This window comes from Alexandromys fortis, unplaced genomic scaffold (assembly GCF_014885135.2).
Source record: "Alexandromys fortis isolate MF-2015 unplaced genomic scaffold, M_Fortis_MF-2015_v1.1 scaffold_58, whole genome shotgun sequence".
NCBI classification, from domain to species: Eukaryota; Metazoa; Chordata; class Mammalia; order Rodentia; family Cricetidae; genus Alexandromys; species Alexandromys fortis.
This window is the reverse complement of record NW_026067940.1, coordinates 7,946,228-7,970,774: the sequence shown is the minus strand read 5'-3', so window position 1 is coordinate 7,970,774 and position 24,547 is coordinate 7,946,228. Positions and strand designations below refer to the sequence as shown.

General features: G+C 47.1%; 1 protein-coding gene and 1 long non-coding RNA gene across 5 annotated transcripts in view; one reads left to right on the top strand and one right to left on the bottom strand.

The window, feature by feature from the left end:
* Positions 1-5,052: 5,052 nt before the first annotated feature.
* Pigr (polymeric immunoglobulin receptor) overlaps positions 5,053-24,547 on the top strand; it is a 28,941-nt gene continuing 9,446 nt past the window's right edge. For 2 of the 4 annotated variants that reach the window (XM_050147637.1, XM_050147634.1), the window contains exons 1-3: positions 5,053-5,212; positions 13,636-13,730; positions 22,844-23,188. In XM_050147637.1, coding sequence (XP_050003594.1) covers positions 13,658-13,730; positions 22,844-23,188 — 418 coding nt within the window. In that variant the 5' untranslated portion in view covers positions 5,053-5,212; positions 13,636-13,657. Of the gene's footprint in view, positions 5,213-10,316; positions 10,538-10,585; positions 10,615-13,635; positions 13,731-22,843; positions 23,189-24,547 lie in introns of all 4 variants that reach the window. The other 2 variants (XM_050147635.1, XM_050147636.1) reach the window with 2 other exon arrangements.
* The window catches only part of LOC126504996 (uncharacterized), a 25,830-nt gene continuing 15,023 nt past the window's right edge, over positions 13,741-24,547 (bottom strand). The window contains exon 3 of the long non-coding RNA XR_007592776.1: positions 13,741-16,989. This is a non-coding gene — a long non-coding RNA (uncharacterized lncRNA). The remainder of the gene's footprint in view (positions 16,990-24,547) is intronic.

The following is a 24,547-nucleotide window of genomic DNA, read 5'->3' as shown; positions in this document are numbered from 1 at the left end:
CCCCCCCCCCCCCGCCCCATGGCTCTGGTTTAGTCTATGGGGCCTGTTCAGTCCAATACTTTCTCTCTCTGCTCTGGATTCCTCCAGAAGCCTCTGACATACTCTCCCTCATATATTAAATAAATAAATAAATAAATAAATAAATAAATAAATAAACCTTTTCCTCAACCAAACCTGGAGTGGTCATGTCCCCAGTTTATATATCACCCAATATTCAGGAAAATAAGGGATGCTTATAATCAATCTTGCTTCTCTTTACTTGCCCTTTAAAAGGAAGATTTGCCTGTGGAGAGAAAAAAAAATAGGCCTCAGTCTAGGCTCAACAAGTTTCAGCAAACTTGCCCAGTACTAGCCAAGTGGACTTTTTCACTTCCAACTCCCTTTGTGTGGTTCAAAACAAGGAGCACACTCAGTTTACTGCTAGCTAGCAGCTCTCTCTGGTTGCCAGCTGGACAGAGGCAAGAGTCCCATTCACGCTCTTTCCCGCTGGCCGCAGGCAAAACTGGAACAAGAAGGAGCACTGTGTTCCCACTGCATCAAGCAGCTGGGGTCAGAAAGCTGCGCCACTACCTGCTGATGGGCTACTGTGCAGGGAACTATTCTAAACAGCTGATGCCCCTTTCAAATGTGAAGAGGATGCAAGTTAGCCTTGGCAGAATCACGGCCTCAATGCTCTTGCTCAGTGATTAATGGTACACGGACTATACTCTCAACTTGATAGGGAATGCTGGATTATACAACTGGCCGTCTTGGGATTAAACATTGACTCCAGGACAAGGGTTAAACATTGACTTAGCCAAAGAGCTACTGTTGGGAGCAGAGCTGGTGGTAAACAGCACTTCATCTGTTCAGTCTTCTGCCATTCACCTTGCAAAGCAACAATCACAGGCCCCATCCCCTGCCAGATGTAGAGGACTGGAAGGTAAATAGATTCATCAGAGGCAGACACAGAGAAAGAAGGAGCAGTGTGGATAACAAAGACGGCAAACGTCTAGCTTCTCCCTTACACTTCTGATTCCTAACGGGCCTAGTGGGCTTTTTCTACCATCAGCAGGGCCATCTGCCTTTGCATGGCCTCAACAAGTTCAAGGCTATGTTAGGACATATTTATCCCCAAAGCTGTGGGCCTAGCAGCCTACCTGTCTTTGTTCAAACTGATCAACCCTAAGTTAGGGGAGGAAGACCCTTAGAACCCAGAGTTCTCAGAGACTTTGGCTGCCTAGTCCCCTCTCCACTCTGCAGGGTGTCTTTCTCTCTGTGTGTCTCCTCACCCCTAATGAAAACCTGTCTTCACTAGCTGACTCTGTCCACTGCATCTGAGACTTTCCCCTGCTTTCTAATTCTTTAACTGGCAGAGAAAAGTGAACCTGAACAAAACTCCAGGCCAGGAGCAGATGGGCAGAGCAAAGTGAGGACGGATGTATGGTTTGAGGAACTCCTCTAGCAAATCTAGAGCATCAAGCTAAGACAAGCCGAGGTTGGATCTGTGTGGGGCCTTGACCTTCTACAATCCACTGGGTCAACCAAGGGGGCAAGTGGAAACTCCTGCTGTCCATGGAAATGTAACACAAAGTAGTCATCCTCACTGTGAACACTTTGGTGGGGTGGGGTGGTAGGAACCCAGTGCAGAAAGATATTGGTTATAGGGCCTATCTCTGCCACCTCCTTTTCCAATACACTTGGGCATCATTTCACATCTGTGCCCATGGATCCTCAGTGTTCGGTGCAGAATTTCTTAGTTCTAAGTTCCTGTTCTGTCCCATGTTTAATCAAACATGAATGACAAGTATCTGCTACTTTCCAGCTATCACACATAGTGACTTTGTAACACCTTTGCGGATTTAGGATAAGCAGGTCCAAAGACATTACAGCTCTTGTCCAAGCCTTCCTGGTTAGCAGATGGAAAGGCCTGGGTATGAATCCAGGATAGTCTGGGACAGAGCCTATCCCTTCTCACAAACTGCACTGTCTCAGCATGCTTGCTCCCTCCCAGCTTGTGCAGAACACTGTTGTGCGTGAGTGATGGTTATACACCCCGAGGAAACACGGCACACATGTCTGCAGTTCTCCAGTTTCCCTGGGTGGCCAGCTGATCGTAGTCAGAGTAGATGCCTGAGGTGGACACAGTCTCCAGGCTGTATCTGCGTCCTAATCCCAGAAGCCGGTAAACATGGCCGTAGTTTGGAAATGGGTCTTTGTAGGCAGATAGGATTAAATTCAGGATGATCAGATGAAGAAATCATGCCAGATTATGAGACTGGCCCTTAAATGCTACCAAAAGGGTCATCATAAGAGCAGCAGGCACTGGAAGCGGCCACTCAACACAGAGTGACTAAGAGGCAGAGAGCCTGGGAGGTTCCGCAGCACATCAAAGAATGTCAAGGAAGGGCAGCAGAAGCTAGAAATTGAAAGAGGCAAGAATCGAATCCTCCTCCAGAGACTCCATAAGGAGGGTGGCCCTGCTGCCACCTTGGTCTTGGATTTCTGTTCTTCAGACCCGAAGAGGAGCGTATTTCTGATTGTGGTCAGCTGTCAGAATCGCCACAACAAACTCACATGCGCTCAACCAACACACACAGGCCCAAAACTGGAAGGCCTTGCAAACCTGTTGGCTCCGCTCTTTCATTTTATAGATGAAAAGTCCACAGACCAAAAGAGGAAGTGATTTGGCAGAGGCAGAGGCAGAGCCAAAGCTAGCATATAGGTGTGTCGGCTCGGGCCAAGTGGTTCCGATCCTCCCCACACTGGATGAAATCTAGATCATATTTTCTTAATATTACGATACGGTTGGCTTTAGTAAGAGAAAAAAATTTTGGAACGCACTATTGTCACCGTTGTTACTAAGTTGAACACTAGACACATTCTTCAGCCGTGGGCCAGTCCCTCCTCCCTCAGAGCTGGACACCAGGGTCACTCACTGGGTTCTAGAAAAGGAAACGGCAGTGGGAGGGGGAGCTAACCATTGTACCCATCCACCAATGTGTGGCTGAACTCACAACTGGCCACAAGAATTTACCTTCCTGATTAATCATTGGGTTCTACTTTTACATTTCCTCTTTCCCGAAGCAGGAGAGGTGGGCTATGGGTATGTGGGGAACATACCTAACACGTTTCTCTGTGGATGCATGCATTTAATATGGTCTGCTAAAACACTTCCGGGTACCCCTTGGAGCGTGTGTTACCAGTACATGATCTAGAGAGCCACCCACCATCTTGGAGTTACAGAGATGGCAAAGAGAACAGTCCTCACCCCCAGGCAGCAAGCAAAGCCATGGTTTAGTTGATACACTTCCTTCCCGCCTCTCAAATCTTCCTTCATCAGGTGCCTGTGCTAGTATCCAGGGGCCTCTCTCCGCACCTCCGAAATCTCAACAACTAGACACAAGTTATTCTTTGCTTTGAGAGAAGCAAGCACACCCTACAAGTATCTTGACTATTGCGTTTAAATAGACAAAGGCATAGAACAGAAACTGTCCAAGGAGTTCTCAGATGGCAGAAACAGGCTTGTGCCACCGTTGTCCCCATGCATCTCCCTCTCCCAGCACACCTGGCATTAACCATCCACCCTGGAATGGGGAGGAGGAAATTGCTAACGAGGAAGAAAAAGAAGTTGGTCACTAGTGTGTCTCTGTGACCTCCAGCTGCCACCATGGCTCCGAGCCTGAGCTTTGGTAGAAGAGAAAAGGTTAACAATGATATCTAGAGAGTTTGGAAAGTCCAGAGTCAAGAGACTGCAGCACTGCCTGTCCTCTCTAAACTGACAGTGGTCCACAATCTCAACATCACCCATTGCCCCTCCAAGTACATGAGTTGAAAGGATACATAGGCATTATGGGAGCACGGTTCTCCAAGAGACCCCAGGAAGCTACAGCTCAGTCAATCCACTCTGCAGGCACAAGAAGGGCAAAGGAGGGCTGGGCAGCCTTGCAGTTCCACCGAAGGAACTGAGAGGTAGCGACAAGAGAGGACAGAATGCACTCCAGAGCCCTTGGAATGAGCAAGGATAAAAAGTCCCACCGGCCACGTGGGTCGAGTTCTATCTTGGTTCACAGAATCACTTTTTCATTTGGAGGAACAAGACCGACACGACACCAGGCCAACCACAAAATCACAGGTGTCCCCTCGCTGCCCCAGGAGTTATGTTGCCATTCAGAGGAGGAAAAGGGACACCAAAAGGAAAGAAACCCGATCCGAAACACCACTGAATTGGACCGAGCTTTCCTGGAAGTGCCTATGGTTTTCTTTGTTCTTTCACCGATCAGATTATGGATTTACCGTCTCCAGTTGAGTTTCATAATAAAAAAAAATACAGTTTCTTTTCTTGTCGTCAAAATCTGCGATTGTGTTGTGGGTTAGCCTACACAAGTGAGCCCAGATGCACAGATGGCCCTCCTGTTTCTGTAGCCCTTGTTTCCCCTTCCCCTTCTGGCATTTGCATTAGGACTCTTGAGGAAGAGCCAGTGAGCCAGTGAGCCCTGTGCAGGTACAGTGCATAGCCCTACAAGGGGAAGGGGAGCTCATGAGGGTATGGGGTGTATGAAACAATGGGTTTCTTTGTGTGGCACGGGAAGTCTGTGATATCTGGAGGATATCTAGGAGACCCAAACAGGTCATGATCTGGGAAGGTTCCATGGACTAACTAACTGTGGTGAGGAAGGAGGTGGCTGTCTCAACTCAGCTGGTGGGAGTCCTTGTGTAGCCCTAACACAGCTTCCGTCCAGCCCAGCATCAGGGAGCGTAGGCAGAGTTAGGGTGGAAAAGATCCTGAAGGCTCTGGGCTGAGAAGGATCTCTTTGCAGATGGTGCCTAAACGGTGGCATTTCAGGCTCCATGTGCTGGGGTCATGGGAACAGTGCAATCCATAGGGACTAGGGATGTGAGGCCAAACACTAAGGGACGTTCTGTCCTGTATCTTGAAGTTGCAGCCATGGAGGATCCAGAAGTGACATAGTCTCCCCAAGTACAGGGAAGGACAAATGGAGCCAAAGCAGGGAAGCTGGAATCTGTGGGAGTCACGTGCTCAGACTGGCTACTTTGCCTAATGGGACAGCAGGCCCTTTAAGAGCCAGGTGCGGGTCAAGCACAGAGCACAGTTTCGGTTTTGGCAGCAGTAACCAGTGCCTGACTGGAAGCTTCTAGAAAAGCAGGGGTACACACTGGCTGGCAGACTGTGCCCCGAAACTGGAGCAGCTGGAGAAGGAAGTGGCTAAAAGTAAGTGTGCTGCCTGGGCTCCTCGGCTAGGATGCTCCTTGGGATCGTGGTTCAGATGATCCCCTGACTCTCAACTCCCAATCTCCCAGAGAGGGTGAGGTGGACAGGGCTGACTGTGTGCCTGTATGTCACAGGGGATTGCAGGGGCATATTCCAGTGGTAGGAAGAAAGGCAGACATGGGTATGGGCATGCCTTTTCTGCAAAATAGCCTGGGTGAGAAGGAAGCAACATCTGTTGCCAGCACACCCATTACCCTTAGTTTCCAAATTCCCTAATCCTCCTACTGCTACTAACTACCTACCGTTATACAGGACCTAATCTTTCTGAACGTCAGTCTCAATCTGTAAGATGAGGATTTAAAACTAACAGCTATCGCTGCTGACCCAGGGGGCTTCAAATGAGAAAATAAGTGCAGAGTGTAGCAATATAACAATGGCTTGGTGCATCTCAATTTAGTTCAATTCCTCGAGAACGAATTGAGTGGCAGGCAGGTCTGGAATCAGATTATGCAGTAAAGCACCTCAGCTACCTTTTAAGCGGGCCACCCTCAGCCGCTTTTTCTGGGCTTCTGCGTGGTTCTGAAATCATTGCTAATCGCAGTCCAGACTTGCACCCGCATACTTGTGTCACTAGAAACAAGCATGCCTTATGGTGTTGCTCTGTGCTGCTCTAAATGGGGAGAATGATGTTTCTGTGGTGTGATAAGCTGGGGGGGGCAGAGCCACCTTCTAGGTACAGGCATCAGCCCTATGCCCCGATGCACCCCCTAACACACACCCAGCCACAATCAGACAGCCTCCTCAGTCCTGTCTATCCTGACACTGTTCCCTAGCCAGCACAGAAGCCAGTGATGGAGGACAGTGTGACAGCTCAGCTTCGTCTTCTGCCAGCTACACCTGTGCAACTGCCTGCAGACTTGGAGCCACCAGGACAGGACGTACACATTTTGTTTCTGCTAACACTTTCCCCTGCTGCTAAGGGACTTAGAGATTTCTTAATATATAGATAGGAGTGTGCCAGTTTGGTGGGTTTGGGTAGAAGGCATCTATTCAGTGGCAGAAAGTAGAGGCTCGGCTGTGAGTCAGATCCAGAGCTTTCCAGTCTTGCTTCTGCCTAAACGGGGAGAATGGATGCTGTGTTATATCCAATAAACTGGAATCAGGAGAACACCCAGCTCTTTGACCGTGACCCACTTCTTAGCACACTTCTGCATCTGTGGGGTTCATTCACAAAAAGCCCCATCACTTCAGCTTCCATTTAGTAAGTCCACTTGCCCTGGGACTTCATAACTTCACCTCATTCCCACACCCAAACACCAGGGAGCTGGGAAGACACCCCCTTCCATCTTACAGTTGAGACAGCTAAGACTTCATGAGTTAACGTGAATGATGTCAAGTTCCCAGGCGCATCTGAACAATACGTGAGTGCATTCTTTCTGATATGATTTTTATCACCTATCAGAACAAATTACTTAACCTAAAAAAATGTTTGCAACTAGAACACATCTATAATTCTAGCACTTGTGGGGCTAAGGTGGGAAGATGGACGGATTGTGAGTTAGAGGTCAGCTACATAGAGAGACGCTGCCTCAAAAAACAAACAAACAAATAAATAAATGAAATTACAGGTTGAGTATTCCTGAATCTATTATTTTAAAATCTTAAATGCTTTGAATTTTATGAGCCAACACGACACAAGCAGAAGTTCCACACCAGATCAGGTAGCAGGCATCAATCGAAAACATAGGCACAGTAAAAATATAGAAAATTACTTTCAGGATATGTTTAGACTTGGGTCCTTCCCAAGATCTCTTACCACAAATCTGAAAATATTCCAAAAATTAAAATGGAGGCCACTTCTGATCCTAAGCATTTTGGATAAGGGACACTCAGCTTATAAAACTGGTGCATTGGGAGATTATCTATGTTCTCCTTTTCTCTCTGACTCTGGGTACAAGGAAGTTTGGGTTCCAGGGTTGCTGGCATTGATACAGCATGGCAGGAGTAACAGAGCTTTGGCATGGCTGCATCCAGATTCAGGAAACAAAGGTAACACTCCCCATCCATGCCCGATGCTAAATAAATAGCAGCCAGTGTTTGCAGGAAGAACTCTTGGCACCACCTCTCCGTCCAAGTGACCCTTCGTGAGAATTGCCTTTCCTATGAAAGTGGGGGAGGAGAGAATCATTTTACTCCCTCTCTGAAGTTGGCCTTCCCACTTCTTCTTTCTGCTGATTCCTCTAACAGCAAGACCCAGCACAGAAGGGTGACTAAGCTCGTATGCTCGTTTGTAAAATTATTTTTACTATTTTGGCATGTGTGTGTGTGTGTATGATACATATGTGAGTGGTATATACACAACACATGTATGTGTGCAAGTGCACAGCCTGTGCCTGTGCACACGCAGGCCAGAGAATCTAGGCTGGTTGTGGTCCTCTATCCATCTCACTTGGGCACCTACCTTGGGCAGCTTTCTTACACGTTTGTGCTTTATACCCTGCATCCTGGGGTAGCTGTGCAAACTAAAAAGCTGACATCAGTAAAGGTCTTGGAAAGAATTCTGTATGTGTTCTTCTAACCCGGATCACAGTGCTTGCTTCTGGAGTCACAGGGCTCAACCTATAGCTCTCTCTGAGTCTTGACAGGATGCTCAGCCGGCAGCCTTCTAGTTTCCTTCACTCTTTGACCAAAACAAAGAGAAGACTGCAGTGAGTTCAGAGAGGAGATGTGGACGAATTAACACTTCCAATCCTATTTATTGCTCTGCTAAGGACTTTGTCATTTGGTCTGTATAACAATTTCCTACGATGCAGAGTCATCTCCAGTTTACAGAGGGGGACCTATGGGCTCAGCTTAAAAATCCACACAGCCCCTAGATGAGAGTGGAAAGCCAAGTAGAAGAATAAGTGGTTTTACCACTCAGCCCAGTGCTTAGTTCCCATGAAGATCAGACACTACCCAACCCTTCTGCTCTTTAGAACAGTCGTAGCTACTTTCCGTTGAGGAGCCCTTAATGTCTTTATAAATGTGTTCATATATATTATTCTTCCATCTTTCCCCGTGTTCTCCCATCCCAAGTCATTCCCCTTCCAAGTTAGAAGAGTCAGGAACTCTTACACTCATTTTTATCAATGAAAACACTAAGTCAGTATATTCCACTCAAGAGATAGGATGCTCCTTATACCCCACGATAATATGGGATGCAGACCCCTACACTCTCTTCCATCCTCGACATTCTCCTTCACATGACACTTTCCAGGCTCATGCTACCCTGTGCTCAACGCTTGGACTGGGAGAGACGAACGTGATAGTTCCAAATGGACTTAGGCATAGAAGATGCTGTTCCTCAGGCTAAGGAAGAAATGGGAAGGAAGCCTTCGTAGCTAAGCCATCCTCTTCCTATCCTCAACTGCGGAGCATCTTACTCCAAGTTCCTACTCCTGGGTTGTCAGAAACCGTCGTTCGGCTTCTGGTCTTCTTAACTCACATTCTCTGTCCCCGCTGAAGGCCCTGGAGCTTTGAGAACCCCACCTTACCTTCTCCTGGGAGGTGAAAGCTTTAGGTTGCTTCAGAGATGTAAGAATAGATGGCTTACTAGCTAAGCTAAGCTTTGAGCCCAGCTGTCTCTCCCTCAGAAAAGGAACATCAGAGGTTAGATGAAGACAGGTTTGTCCCCTAAACTGTCACTTTAATCAAAGGGGCACTATCTAAATTAGGTTTATAAGGAGACAAACTCAGTCTTCTTACTGAGTGGCCCATACTTGTGCCCCAATCTACATGCTTGGGGTCTTAGGTTATAAATACACTGGGGAAACAACAGTAAACCTCAAACGATATGGAACACCTCGGCCTCATTAGTTGAAAACAGCTCAATCCTGGATTAAGTGCAAGTGTACTAGTGAATAACCCATGCAAGAGGGTGTAGATCCCCATGCTTTCGCTTTATTAAGCCAACTAAGAGCGTAGTGAGTCCTCTAGTGTACTGAGCAAGAGTAGGCCCTGGCCTGGGGAAAGACACTTGGTACCCAAAGGAGGGTAGGTTTTTTTCTTTTCCTTCCTTCTTTTCTTCCTTCCTTCCTTTTTCTCTTCTCTTCTCTTCTCTTCTCTTCTCTTCTCTTCTCTTCTCTTCTCCTCTCTTCTCTGTTCCTCTCTCTCTCTCTCTCTCTCTCTCTCTCTCTTTCTCTCTCTCTTTGTTTTGTTTGTTTGTTTTCAAGAGAGTTCGAGAGAGGGTTTCTCTGTAGCTTTGGAGCCTATCCTGGAACTCTCTATATAGACCAAGCTGGCCCCTAACTCACAGAGATCCACCTGCCTCTGCCTCTCGAGTGCTGGGATTAAAGGCGTGTGTCACCACCACCCCGCTGAGGGTAGGGTTTTTAAAGTCAAAAGGCTGTAATCACATCATACCTGGTGTAGGCTGTGGGTCTTTACCCATATGTCACCTTTGATCTTGTCAACCATCACACAAGGCATCCATCTAGAGCACCAGTTCTCTACCGGGGGTGGGGGGGAGGCGAGACCCTTTGGGGGTTAAATGACCCTTTCACAGGTGTCGCCTAAGACCCTCAGAAAACACAGATATTTATATTGCGATTCATAACAATAGGAAAATTACAGTTTTGACATGGCATCAAAAATATGGTTGGGGGAGGGTCACCAAACCATGAGGAACTCTGTTAAAGGGTTGCAGCATTAGGAAGGTTGAGGCGTCAAACTGTTTTTACATGCCAGGACTCTTTCTCAGCATAGATGGAGAGAGAAGCACTCTTCCATTGACAGGCAAGTGTGGCTTCCTAGTGAGGGAGGTGAGAAATCAGGTGAACCTGACCTTTCTTCAGCTAGTCACTAATAGATGTATGCCCCCATAGAACCGATCTCTGGACTCGTGCAAGAAGCGATGCTGGACTCATGGTCCCGGTTCCAATTCTGATATAGGTGTTGGGGGTCAGGAATCCCTGACCATTAGGTCTCCCATCCACGGCAATAAGGTAATAGCATCTCTGTCGGGGGTTCCTGCAGCAATACATGAGATCATGGAAGAGGAGCCTAGCAAAACACCTGGGGAAAGAGCTTTACTCTTTCTTTCCCATCTTAAATCCCTTTTTAGTCACCCTACCACTGGAATCTCGCTGCGCTTTAGAGAAGTCTGACTGAGATGAAGATGTCTTATATACAGGGTCCTTTTAGCGGCTACCAGAGAAACAGCTTCAAATTTTAGCTCTAGACAAAGAAGAATTCCTGTGTTTGAAAATGTCTCCTGCCCACCATCTTCCCTGGGACTAGACTCATGACTTCCTTGCCAAGGTGACCCTCTCCCAGGTTGCCAAGGTGACCCTCTCCCAGGTTGCCAAGGTGACCCTCTCCCAGGTTGCCAAGGTGACCCTCTCGCAGGTTTTTCCTTCCAGGTATGTATGCCTGATGCTCTCACACCTGACTTTGAGCTATACACAAAGTTGAAGGTATACACACATCTCTCCCCGCTTCCAAGTTGACTGACCTAGTCACCCAAAATGCATCACAAAATGATTGGCAGGTACCCCACCATGGAAAGCCTGGCACCTGGTTCTCAGTAACAAAAGGAGTGTCACTTTGCCTGTCCAGAGGAGGGTAGCACCCCAGCTGAGCCTATCAGAAGAAGACCAGGTCCTGCCTCATGAGTATTAGAAGCTTACTTTTCTAGAGCCAAGGACAAGGTTGAGAATTAAACACAGCCACCGCTAGTTTGGGCTCTTAAACTAAGACCTTAAGATGAAAATATTTGGCCTTCCCACCTGTGACTGTACCCAGGACTGGCACAAGGGGCAGGTGTTCGGTCCCTGGGGACTTGGCATCACCCATCCCAACTGTTACAGAAAAGCTAGGCCTCACAGCTGCTCTTGTTTAGGAGCTTCTTGCCTCTCAGATGACCCCTAGGCACCTGATCACACCCAAATTAAGCTGAGTTTGGCTAAGACTCCACTCCAGGAGTTTATCATTGACTTGGTAAGAAGGCGCAGGCCACTAACCCCAGAAAAACAACCTTTAGTTGCCATCTGACACCCTTCTCTGTCCCCACCCCCTGCCCTCACTCTTCCAAAGAACCAGAGAAACAGAATACCTTTATCTCCACAAGGAAATAAAAGGGTTTCTTACTGGGAAATTCCCCCACGGAAAAGAAATAACCAAGATAAACAAGTTTATTGCCTTTGGCTCAGCTAGTGAAGGAAGTCTCTGAGAAGGGGAGTTAGGAACAAGCAGGGAGAAGAGATATTGCCAGGCTGCCTCCTGCTTACAGCTTTCTTATCTTTATGGGCACTCATTATTGCGTAGGGCCTATTATCATTGTTTTTCTCCTTATAAAGCTCCTTCAAATCCATTCCAAAGTTTATAGCCAAACAAAGTCCTCAAATTCTGTTGGAAAGTGGGGACTCTCTTCTCCTTTCTCCTCTCTTCCTCTTGGCCCTAGAGTTTATGGTATCATTTGGGTCCTTGAGATAGTTCAGCCTAGCATGGCCCAAGCCTCAGTCCTCTGTAGGTCTGGACTATGCAGAAGTCCACATGGTGGCTTGCATTCTCGCTCTTTGTCTGCCGGAACTCACCAGGTAGGAAACACGATAACATCTATATTTTTGTCTCCGACCCTGGAGTGGAGCTGTAGGAAACCTTGGGCACAGCTGATCATCTCCAGCTCGCTCTCGGCTGCTGCTGCTGTGTCTGCCTTTCTGTCTTATTTCAAGGCTACTTGTACAACTCCAATGAATACTGCCAGGTCCAAAGGAAACTCCAGTTCCTCAAACTGCAAGAAGCAGTCCAAATGTCTAGGAATGAACTCAAACTGGACTCTAGACGGATTTCTGGTGGTTGAATAAAAGCCAGCGAGCGTTCCTTAGGAGTTTGTGAAGCTGGTTCCCCTCTATCTCTCTGGCAGAAGGGATATATGGTTACCTGTGGTGCCTATTAGCATGTCTTAGTATATGCTGGTCTCCAGGCTCCCTCAGTATCACAAGTACCTTTTACACATTCCAAAGTCCATGTTAGCTAGCCCTTGTCCTTCTCACTTCCTCCCCTACCCTAAACTCCCTCCAGCTCACAGGCGTCCTTCCCCCAGCGACTCTTTCTCCTTAGAACCCTGCTATTCTTACTATGGTTTTAATTTTCTATCTTTCTGCAGCTCTCTGCTCCCGCTTCTCTCCTCATGATGTTTTGTTCTCCCTCCGCTGCTATTCCCTCCTCTCTCATAGATAGGCCTGACCATGTCCAGACCGCTGGCCGTGTCCGGTCTATTCTTTTCTTTTTCTGATCTAGATTTTTCCAGATGCCTCTATCTGCAAACCCCCACCCCCAATTATCACTTCATATCTACAATAAAAAAATCTTCTTATTAGTCAGGCAATGGTGGTGCATGCCTTTAATCCCAGCACTTGGGAGGCAGAAGCTTGACAGATCTCTGTGAGTTTGAGGCCAGCCTGGTCTACAGAGTGAGTTCCAGGATAGCCAGGGTTACACAGAGAAACCCTGTGACTCAAACAAACAAACAATTAAAACAAAAATCAAACAAACAAATAAAAACACCTTCTTCTTAGCCATACCACGGAGTGGTCATGTTGTCCGTTTATACAAATGATAGCAAAGACAGTCGTTGACAAACAAAAGGCATTCTAGCATCCAGTGTAAGCATACTATCATTGGGGAGGTTGAGAGCATAAACAAGTCAGGGTTCAGATCCCCAGCTCACTCTGTCCATCCCACAGTTAACCCTTGTGGGGCATGCAGGAGCCTTTGTCTGCCTTTCCAAACACCAGAATCGCTAGTCTGCCTCTTCCTGTCAGTTTACTGATCACCCACCCACAGCATGTCAGCCTCCTCCACTCTCGGGAATATAGGGAAGGTAACTGACGTGGAGAGAAAGGGCCATGTTATGGTGTGCCCAACGCTGTGTTCTAAATGATGACAAAGAAATGTCATCAATGTCGTAGAGACAGGGCCATGCTGTGTGCCCAATGCTGTGTCCTGGAAGATGACTAAGAAATGGCATCAATATCGCTATCCCAAAGAAACACGAAGTTTAGGTAGGAAGACAAAGGTACTTATGACTGTTGAAGAGGAATTAAGAGCCAATCGTTTGTCCAAGACTGTCTTTTGATATTTTTTTGTATAAACTGACAATGTGGCTGCTCCATGGGTTGGTTAAGAGAAAGGTTTTTATTGTAGATACGAGAGAGAGAGAGAGAGAGAGAGAGAGAGAGAGAGAGAGAGAGNGAGAGAGGGAGGGAGGGAGGGAGGGAGGGAGGGAGGGAGGGAGGGAGAGAGAGAGAAGGTGCACAGACGGGGACGGGAACCTGGAAGTTCTTCGCAATGAGGAAACACCATTCATTAATTCAACAGAATTTGCAATGGTTTCTGCAGACGGGAAGCAGCCAGGTGCTCACTTGGTTGTTCTCTTTCAGCATCTCGCAGAAGTCGACCTGAATGGCACAGCCCCCCTGGAAGCCACCAGCAATGAAGCTCTTTGTGTTCGCCATCCTGCTCGCTGTCCTCCCAGGTGGGTCTGTTGTCCCAGCTCCCCGGATCACACTCTTTTCCCCTAGACTCCTTGTTCCTAGGATCCAGCTCCATGGAGACCCTGACATCAGAGTCATCCCCAGCGATGTCCCTCATAGGGTGTATATCCCTATGAGACACAGTCACACTCAGCAATGCAGAAAAGACATGTCTAAAAATGGGTTTTGATAGCACTGGAAATCAAAGACAGGGATGAGAATTCCCGATTTTAAGACAAGGAATCTGATAGAGTCCTCTCTGGAGACTAAAAAATAAAGACAAGAAAGACTTTGAACTCCAAACCAAACATCTTTTCTGAATTGTATGATTTGGGGGAAATCAACTAAATTAACTAATTTTCCTGGCCCTTAATTTTTTAGTATAAAAAAAGAAGGAAATAATCTACCAAGGGAAATTATATAGTAAATGCAAAAACACAATATCCTGACAAGTAGTGTAAGATGCATTAGTTTGTCATTCACCGTCCTTAAAAAAAGATTTTTGTTAATGGAGTTACCGTAGTGGAATTCAAGACCACCAGGAAAGACTAAAGACTCAATTTAGACTATAATTAGCCAAATTTATTGTTTCTGCTGGCAGGGCAGCTATCTCTAAGCAAATCAGAAATGGGCTGCACCTGAGCAGATGGGGGAACGAATTTTAAAGGCCAGGCCACAATTACTCCATTTCTGCAGAATCTACAACTGCGTAAAGATTGCCCCTCCCCCCCACCCCGCCCCCGACATGAAGAACTGTTGCCCTACCCTCCCCCACAGCTACATGAGAAACTGCCATTCCCCATGCCCACAGTGATAAGTGTGTTTACAGAAGCCAGAACAAGCTGTTAATCATTGCACAACAGTTACACAGCTTATGGGAGGGGACAAGGGGTCAGAGCTTTTAGGAATTTAGGTCAGAGGCCAAGAGCTACAAAAGTAGGTTCCTGGTACAAAATGAAATTTTCTTAGCCACCATATTCCCCACTGGCTTTAGATTATGGAATCAAACCATTGACCCTTGCTGAATCAATTTTTTTAATAGAGTTGGTTATTTAATGTATGTTAGCAACCGATTTAAAGTTCAAAGGTTGATCATAACTCCAAGGAGCGGTAAAAGGTTCAGCTAAGGCGGTCAAGGGTGGTAAGCCATGGGAAGAGAAAATGGATGAATACCGATTAGAGGCCTCATCATGTTCTGCTCTTGCATCTAGGTTTTTCTGGATCATGTTTAATGTTTCTGAGATAACTCCCTAATTGTTGACATCAAATCAGCACTTTTCACATCTGACAGCATGAATCTCATCCCCGACAGTTTTCTAAAAACCATTTCTGCTAGGGAATCTACTTGTTTTTCAAGTTGTCCTACAGCATCATCGAGATGTTGTACGCCCTGGTCTACTCTATTATTCAGAGCTTTGAAAGTCTGATCTTGAGGAATTAAAGCTGCCGTTTCCCAAGGCACCTATGTATGTGATCCCTTCTGTCACTAGGAGGGGTATAACTGTAGCCGAGTTACTATTCTTTTTCTTCTAACTAGACCCTGGCCCTCATGGCGGGAGTATCCTTCATCCGCAAGCAATTGTTTTCTACTCTCCTCTCTAGTCAACACACCTTCCTTGGGAAGGATATAGGTTAGATAGAATACAGAGATTCCCTTCCCATGTCCCGAATTCTGGATGTTCCTCTGTTACACATCTAGCGAGGCCAAATGTGCAGGCCCACCATGTCCCGAAAGGAGCCAGAAAGTGCATTCTCATATATTCAGACTTCATTGGTGTACACGTGAATACTAACTACAGGATTGACCATAAAGGGAAGCTGAGTCGCTATAAATTGAAGAGATTAAACAATTTGGAGGCTCCTTGGAGGTCTCCTAGAGAGCACTTACTTCCTCTGGATCGCAGTTTAAATTCTCAGATCGGGTAGTAGTCTAGACAATAGAGAGATTGACCCCTGTCCCCACATAAAAAGGAGACCTGGAGTCAAGGCAAGGCCAATATGCATTTCCCAGGTTAGAGAGGGTTTGATTTAATCAAGCTGTGTAGTAACCTTACGGTCTCAAGCTCGGGGTTACCTTTGGGAGATGAAGTTGTTTTGTGTATTTGTGTATCCTGGCTTAGGTTGAGTCTATTACCATATACCCCTCCTGGTTGAGACCGAAGGCTGGTTTATTTCCATGGGTGGAGTGGTTCAAGGGGACAGGAAGATGGGAAGAGGACACCCCCTAGTCTTTGGTTAAGGCATCTAGCTTTTACCTGGGCCTATAGGGCTGACTTGGGGGGTGTTAACCCTAACCCTTTCCCATAGAGAGAACATCACAGCCCACTGAAAACTGAAACTCTTGATGTCAAGCTAGAAATCCCCGGATGGACTCTTAAGCCAGGGCTGGGTGCTCAGTTCTTTCCAGGTCATGGCTTTCCCACCAGAGGAGCTTTACTTCCTATGGGTGAACCCTCAGGGAGGGATTTCTCACTCAAAAAGGATTACAGGTCTAAGTGCCTAATACCCTTTCTCGGGCAAACTCAGCCTCACAGTTTGGATCAGTACAATGATAATCTCCTTTTTGCTGATGGCAGTGTGTTGGCCCATCAGCTGGACATATATGGAAAAGGGTTTCATATATTATATTTTTATCACATCCTGGAATGACCATGATGTTGCCTTCAACATACAGCATCTTAGGAGTGAGTAGTCCTGATGCTTTTTATCAGACTGGACAGATAGTCCGCAAACAGGTCACAGAGATCAACTCTAAACACAGGCTGGGAGGCAGCATTTTGTAGAACATATATTATTTTTCTTCAGTCTGACCATGGGTTTATTTTGCATGGTTCTCATGACAACTCCCAGTCCCAAACCTTAACATTTTCAGTAGGTCAAGCATAGAAGATATTTGTCACGATCCCCAGCATTAGTGTCAGTCTGATTCCGAGATGCTCATGAACCGCACCTTAAGGGGGACCTAGTGATCTCCCCTTAACTCTCTGCTTGTCGGCTTCGTTTGGCTAGTCATGTTCACCTTAAAGTAGGAGTGATGGCTCCAAACCTCAGTCCCTGCTACCTTGATGACCATGGGTGTTGTCAAGATCACTGGGTACAGCCCTTTCCAGGAAAGTTCCAGGGTTCTGCTGGGTAAGCGGTGAATCCGCACCAAGTGCCCAAGTTGGAACCTGTGCTTCTGTTCAGTCAAAAGCAGCGTCGGCCGTGAGGGTGATAGACGACTCTGGGTTCTCAGGTGCTTTGCAGCAATGCCTGTTAGGACTGAGGAAGGAATCATTAGATATTTCAATGGCCGGTAACCTTCCCTTTGCAGGAATAAGCTGAGGCTGCCGTCAAACATTATTTTAAATGGTGTAGCTTGTCCCGGTAGGGGGCGCACCTGATCCTAAAAAGAACGGCTGGAAGCAGCTCTAGTCACCAGCTTCTTGCCAGTTTCTGCCCAGAACTTAATCACTAATTCTGTACTAGTCCCATTAGCTCTTTCTCCCTGTCCTGAGCTCTGGGACCTGGAGTGGCAACATAATCTCCAGTGTATCCCTAGTGTTTTAACTGCTTGCTGAAAGACTTTGGCCGCGAAGACCCGCCCATTGGCAGACCCCAAGAGGAAAGGAGGTTTCGTGAGAGAAGGGATGAACCCCAAGGCTTCTGGTAGGACAGGACATCTGTCTGGAAGTATCCACCAGGCCTCTGTCTCAGTTGGCCCCTACTGTCTGGCCCAGTTTTCTTCCTCGCAGGTGTATGCACATGGGGGGGGGGGTGCGAATGGCTGCGATGGCCCCGCTGACTTTGTGGCTCTTGTTCTTGCTGTGACATTAGCAAATCTGTTGCCTCAGGTTTCTACCAAATCCCGTTTGGTGTTCCGGGCAATGGATAACAGCAAGCTTCTCTGACAGCCAAGAAGCTTCTAGGAGAGCAGAGATCTCCCCCCTGGATTTTGATCTTCTTCTCTGTAGAGGTCAGCAGGCCATGTTCCTGGACAAGGCACCGTGGACGTGTGCCGTGGCAAAGGCGTATCAGCTTTCGGCACAGATATCGACAGCTCGGCTATTTCCCCATCTTAGTGCCTGAGTCAAGGCTATCCATTCTGCCTTTTGGGCTGATGACCTTTGGGGCAGAGATTGTGCCCAGATAGTGACGCTTTTGGGAGTGTCACTAAAGCCCCTCCTGCTCGCCTGAACCTGTCTTGTACATAGCTGCTCCCATTGGTGAATAAGGTCACATCTGCCTTCCCAAGGGGCTGGTCTCGGGGATCTAGTTGTCCACACAGCAGGTGGTCAGTGACCTGGGCACAGGCAAGGACCGGCTGTTCTTCAGGGTCCAGCAGGAGGGATTCTGGGTTTAGCACAGCAGACGTGAGAATTTGAGGCTGGGTGCATTTTTGGAGTGCCTGCTAAGAAGTGAGGTGTATGTTTGACATCCTGTGTCAGACGCTCCTAGAAGGAGCATCTCGATGGAGTGGGGACATCCAACCCCTTCCTGTCCCGTGGTTAGTGCATCAATTTCCTTTAACAATAGCACTGAGGCAGCAGTGGCCCAGATGCCAGCTGGCTATCCCGCAGTCACAGGGTCTAGGCATTCAGACCAACAGGCCGTCTCTAGGTCCCCAAGGGTTGAGTCACTACTCCTTTTGCCACCCCATGTCACCCACCCACAAGTGGAAGGGGTTGTCAGTGTCAGATAGTCTGAGTGTAGGGGCTGACACCAGTCTTCCTTCAGTGTTTTCTTTGCCCTCCCAGCTCACAGGGCTGCTTCCTCCTAGGCTCTAACATAACCATTGTGCTATTTCAGCAAAGTTGGGTGTCCCCAGTGTTAGGAATATTTCCTAATACGAGCTCCCTGACGACGCAAAAATTCCAAATCAAGCTAAATCAAAACAAGCCAAATTAATAAATATCCAGGTTTAATGGGAGATCTGTGCTCTCGGGTGGCCCCGAGGGGGAAACCGGGAAGCCACAGGAATGCGACCCCCGGGAGGAAGAAAAGGAAACCACCTGTTTTTCTTTTGGGGGATCACTTAAGTACCCCATCCCCAGGGAGGGGTCAGGACCTGGCCTGCTGGGATTTGAAGTGCAGACCAGGCCTGGGGGCTGGGATAGATGCGAGGGACTGGGACCTAAGCTCCCAACCTAACACCCAGTCTGCAGTATCCAACTGTACCCAGGAATTCTCTCACTTGCCTCTTGTTCTGTGGCTCTGAGATATTCAGGATAGTTTGGATCCTAGTGGAAGATAGGGTTCTCCTGTTGCTGCCCCCAAAGCAATGCGTTACCCAGATAAATTACTTTATGGGAGCACAATTGGGCCTTTTTGCAGACACGTAGTAGCCCAGCAGCTGAAGCGTTTTGAGATGTCCCTCTGCGACTTTTTGGTACTCCTCCAGGGTATGTGCTTCAGTGACCTCATCTGCATACTGCAAGAGGCTAGGGCATTCAGGTGTCCTTGCAGGTGCCCAAACAAGTCCACGTTAAGAGCTTCATCAAAGATCAGTGGAGTTCTTAAACCCCTGTGGATAGTCTAGTCCAGGGCAACTGGACTCAAAGGCAAATGTAGGTGGCTCACAGGTGCCCAAAGCAGATAAAAAAGACACCCTTCAGTTCTAAGACAGTGTGCACAGTTCATCCTTGAGGCAACAGACTGAGCAAAGTGTATAGATTGGGTGTCCTCTGGGGATGATTTCCAGTCTCCCTTTAAGATCTAAACAGAATGACAGTCTTTGATGCCTGCCTTAATGACAGAGCAGGGTTCTGAAGCGTGTTTCAGGGAAATCCCTGCATCTCTAAGGTAATTGATATGCTTTCTGATGCCTGCCTTAGCGTCTCTCAAAGTAGGGTACTGCTTTTACTTATAGGCAAGGCTGAGCTCAAGAGCAGAGAAGCAGCTCATGGCCAGTGTGAGGCCAGTCCAGGGCAACAGGTTTCCGCCCACACTCCAGGGAAATATTAGCATCCATCAATCCCATTAGGAGTATCTCCCCTCTTCCCAGATCCTCATTACTCTTTTCTGTCGTTTTATATCCTTCTGATAATGAGCAAGTCACCAGGATTACTGTGTATGGACTCCTGAGGTCCAAAGTGGCTTTATTCTCATTGACCATGATGGTACCAACTTTGCTCGACAAGTCTCTACCAATCAGGAGGTGCAGAAAATCTGGCTTACCAAGGAGAGAATGAGTCTCAGTACCTTGCCCAAGGTCCACTTCTCGGGTGGTGGCTCAAATGTAGGTGCTAGTCCCTGTGGTCCCTTGGATGGTGGTTCCTTCTCAGTGGAGGGGTGGGGTAGGGGTTGGTATCCACTAGGAACCAGAGAGCTCTGCCCCATGCTTTTCCTGTGATCATGGGTTCCTGGGGGCTCAATGGTATGGAGTCCTAACCCCATCAATCTCATCCTGTTATATTGGGGATTTGCCCCCTCTTCTCTGTCTGCAATGAGGACATTCATCTTTTCCCCAATGTCTCTTTTCTCTACAATTGCACATTGGTCCTTCTCTAACATGGATCAAAGCTGATTTGGCCACCTGGGGTGCTTTTGGTTTTTATCAGTGTCTTCTCTTCCATGACCATATTATTATCTGGCCAGTCTTCTGTTTTTCTTCTCATCTGGATCTCTATTGTTAAGTTTTCTGAGCTATTCCTAACCACTGTGACCTATTCATTCCTTCAAACCTTCTAATTTCTGTAACTCCCTATGAATATTAGGGGGTGGTTGATGACAAGCGCAATATTACTAACCTGCTGGTTTTCTAGGGCATCTGGATCTATGGAGGTAAATTCCCAGTAAGCCTCTCAAAGGTGCTCCAAGAACTGGGAGATTCATAATTTTCCCCAATTACCCCAGATACCTTTGAGAGATAAGTTGGGGCTCCTACTCTCGTTACATTCACTAAGGCCTGGCAATAGGTGTCTAGTGCTGCCTTGACATTGGTCAATGTTGGGATCCCAGTTTGGCAACATTGAGGGCAATATTCACTCAACCTTTTCTTCGGCATTTGCCCTGGTTACTATGGACCAATCACAGCCTTCCTAGCCACAGTCATGATTATATCCCTCTCCTTAATAGTAAAAAGGATACCTTGAAGCTGCCTGCAATCATCCCAGATGGGCTGGTGGGTAAAGAAAAGAGTTTCCAACAGGCCAATGAGGGGCTGAGGCATCTCAGAGAAGGGAGGGTTCTAAGTCCTCCTGTTAGACAGGTGACTGGTCAAGAGAGGAACAAAAACTAGAGGAGGTCTGGGTCTCTCCTCCCCAAATCTCTTTGTGCCAGTGGGGGCTGGAACCCACTAGGGGGTGCCTTCCTAAGAGGGAATGCAGCTGGGGTCTTGTTTAGCTGATGTGGAGACTAACTCAGCCCACCCAAAGTGTGTGAAGGGAATGGCAGGTCCAAATAGATCATTGAGACAGTGTGTGCCTGGCCCTCTCAGATACAGTCGGATCCTGAACTGGCTGGATGCATGGGGAAGATTCTCCTCCTTCACACAGGGCAGTTCAGAGAGTCCAGGCATTTTACTTAGGTTTCTACACAGCCTTTGATTTATTGACTTGGAAACTAAAACAGAAGAACTTTGTTTAAGGGCACAACATTCCAGCCATAGAAGGGGTTTGAGAAGGAGGAGGAAGAACCAGCAATCAATATAAGAAAACTGGTCTGGTGAGGGAGGGGGACTTGATTGGGGGAGGGGGAGGGAAATGGGAGGCGGTGGTGGGGAAGAGACAGAAATCTTTAATAAATAATAATAAAAAGAAAGAAAACTGGTCTGGGTGGCTAGGGTTCTCTCTAGGAAATTAGGGGCTTGACAGACCCTACCTTTGGCCACCCCACATGCAAAGATGGGCATTCAAGTTCACACATTATGCAGAGCTCTTGAGATGACATCTTAACTCCATATCTGCCTCATGGACCTCCTAGAAGTACTGCGCATGCAGCTCAGGGGAGACTTGGCTGTGTGCTCTCAACTTCTCCTTTCTGTAACAAAACTCATAAGCACGCCAGAAAACACAAATTCATCAAATGCAAACAATGTAAAAAGACAAAACATCCACATAGTCAGAGGAGTCAGACACAGACGTATGCTGGTCACCTTCATTCATACGCCAAAGCCCCAAGGATACAGGAGGACATCTCCTCTTCCCCTGGAAGAGTCTACAATCACATTAACTCTCCTCCTCTATGTCTCCCAAGATGTCAAGACTTCCCAGAACAGTTCACTGATCAATACTGTCTTGAGTACACACTACCCATTAACCCTCACTTTTATTTCAATTTGCAAATTTGCAGTGATCACAGTCTGGGACACCCCTGGACCTCCGAGTCCACAGAAGTCCTTGCCCTTTCTAAGGTTTCATGTCACCGGGCCTCCCAGTTGTGGTACTTGCCCCCAACTAGGGCCTGACCCTGACTAATGACTACTTAATTTGTGGCAGCCATGGGCTCTTGATGTGCCTGAGTCTCCAAGTCTACCTCAGACTTGCCCCCACTTGGAGCCTATCCTGGATCCCTGGCCCTGAGTCTGGGGTATTTCAGAATCCTGCTGGGGCCTCCAAGAATGTCATGGAGTTTGAGGCCCCTGGGAAATACCACAGACTCAATTGCAGAAATAATTAGCCAAAATTATCATTTCTGCTAGCAGGACAGGTATCTCTAAGCCAAATCAGAAGTGTGCCATACATGAACAGATGGGGGAAGAATTTTAAGGGTGAACACCACAATTATCCACTTCTGCAGAATTTATAGCTACACGAGAAACTGCCATTCCCCATCCCATAGCAATAAGCATGTTTACAGAAGCCAGAGCAAACTGTTAATCATTTCATAACAATTACACAATTTAAGGGAAGAGACAAGGGGTCGGAGCTTTTAGGAATTTAGGTCAGAGGCTAACAGCCCTAAAGTGGATGACTGGTACAAAATGAAATTTACTTACTTACCGCATTACAATTAAAATGGAGCCAAATTATGATTAAGCAACCACTTTATTCCATACAATGTTGTGTGGCTGTAGGATCTTGTAAATGACCAGGGAGTACACATTAATTAGAAAATTGCATTCCTCCAGATGAGAATCGTTTCAGCCCACTTGACCTCTCTCCATTCTTAAAACTCTTGTCTTCTGTTCCCACAGCGGTCATCACAAAAAGCCCCATATTTGGTCCCCAGGATGTGAGCAGCGTGGTAGGTAACTCGGTGTCCATCACATGCTACTACCCAGCCACCTCTGTCAACCGACACACCCGGAAGTACTGGTGCCGGAAAGGAGCCAGCGGCCTCTGCACAACCCTCATTTCTTCAAACGGCTTCATCTCTGCGGAGTATGCAGGCAGAGCCCAGCTCATCAACTTCCCCGAGAATAATACATTTGTGATCAACATTGCGCAGCTCACCCAGGATGACACTGGGAGCTACAAATGTGGCCTGGGCACCAGTAACCAACCCCTGTTCTTCGATGTCAGCCTGGAGGTCAGCCAAGGTAAGAATCCCAGGCTCCCTGGGAGGAAAATAGTTTAAACCAATTCAGGTACAATGACGGAGTTTACCCAAGGAAGATACCTCCTACAGAAGGGTATCCTGACACGAAGTCAAAAATCTCCTCCCTCCTGAGGCAAAGGCCTCTTTTTTCACAGTAGAACATCAAGACATGTGGGGCATATCTGGGGAGATGGGTGAAACTTTCTTCCGGATATCTAACAAACATCTTAGGCTTAGATGGGTGCCAGGAGAACAGCTTTTGTTGTATTTGATAGGGTTGAGACATGATGCCAGGTTCAAAGGAAACCCCCTTTCCCCAAATTCTGGGGGACAGACAAAAGCCCTCATTCCTCAGGAACTTGTGAAGCCAGTTCCCTTCTGCTAAAGGAGCTATTTCCCTTACAGCTGACAGAAGGGACAACTGGCTATCTGAGGTTCCTATTAGCATACTAAAACCCATGCTGGCCTCCAGGCTCCCTCAGCTTTAGGAGTACCTGCTATTCATTTATTCTTCCTGACGTTCCCCTACCCTAAACTTCTACAGCTCTTGGGCCTCCCTACCACAGCTCCTCATTTCTCCTTATACCCTGCTGTCTGGACTATGCTCCCTCCTTTGGCCCACACTTTCTTTGCTCCCACCCCCACCCCTTACCATACTCCCCCTCTCTCCTAGTCTGATGGCCATGTTTAGTCTACCACTTTCTCTCCATCCTCTGGACTCTCTCTGATGCCTCTGGCTGTACTCTCCCTCTTGTTCACAATTAAAACCTTCTACTTAACTGTAGATAGTTCCATTAGAATTATCATGATGAATTAGATTATTTTTTTAACTGAAGTCTAGGCCCCTGAAGAGACTGGCCACTAAACAAACTCAGTGTAACTGAAAGAAGAGAGGAAGAAAAAAGGTTTTCTGACAAGAGTTGGTCCATCAGTGAGGGCACCTCTGATTGTCCAAGGAGAGTTAAAAGAGAAAACCCAAGGGAGGAAATTCACAGGGGCTCTGAGGGTATGCCTTGCTCTTTGGAATGTATGTGCCATTAACTCTATCCTAAACAAGAAGGTTGTTCCTGGAGAGTCACAGCACCACATCCCTAAGAAATGAGGAGCATGCACAACAGACCCTATCTAGATACCCAGAAGACTACCACAGGACTGGGAACACAGGCTCCCATAAATACGACCAATAGCAGACACTGTTCCTTAAGGCAACTCAGAATATTTGGACTATTATTTTTGGATAATTCATGTTCAATTCTGATTGTTTCTACACATGTTAATTTAGCACCTACCAGAAACAGATGTTGTGGTCAATCACAGCAAAGAGAGAAAATGTAAAAAAAAAAAAAAAAAAAAAAAAAAA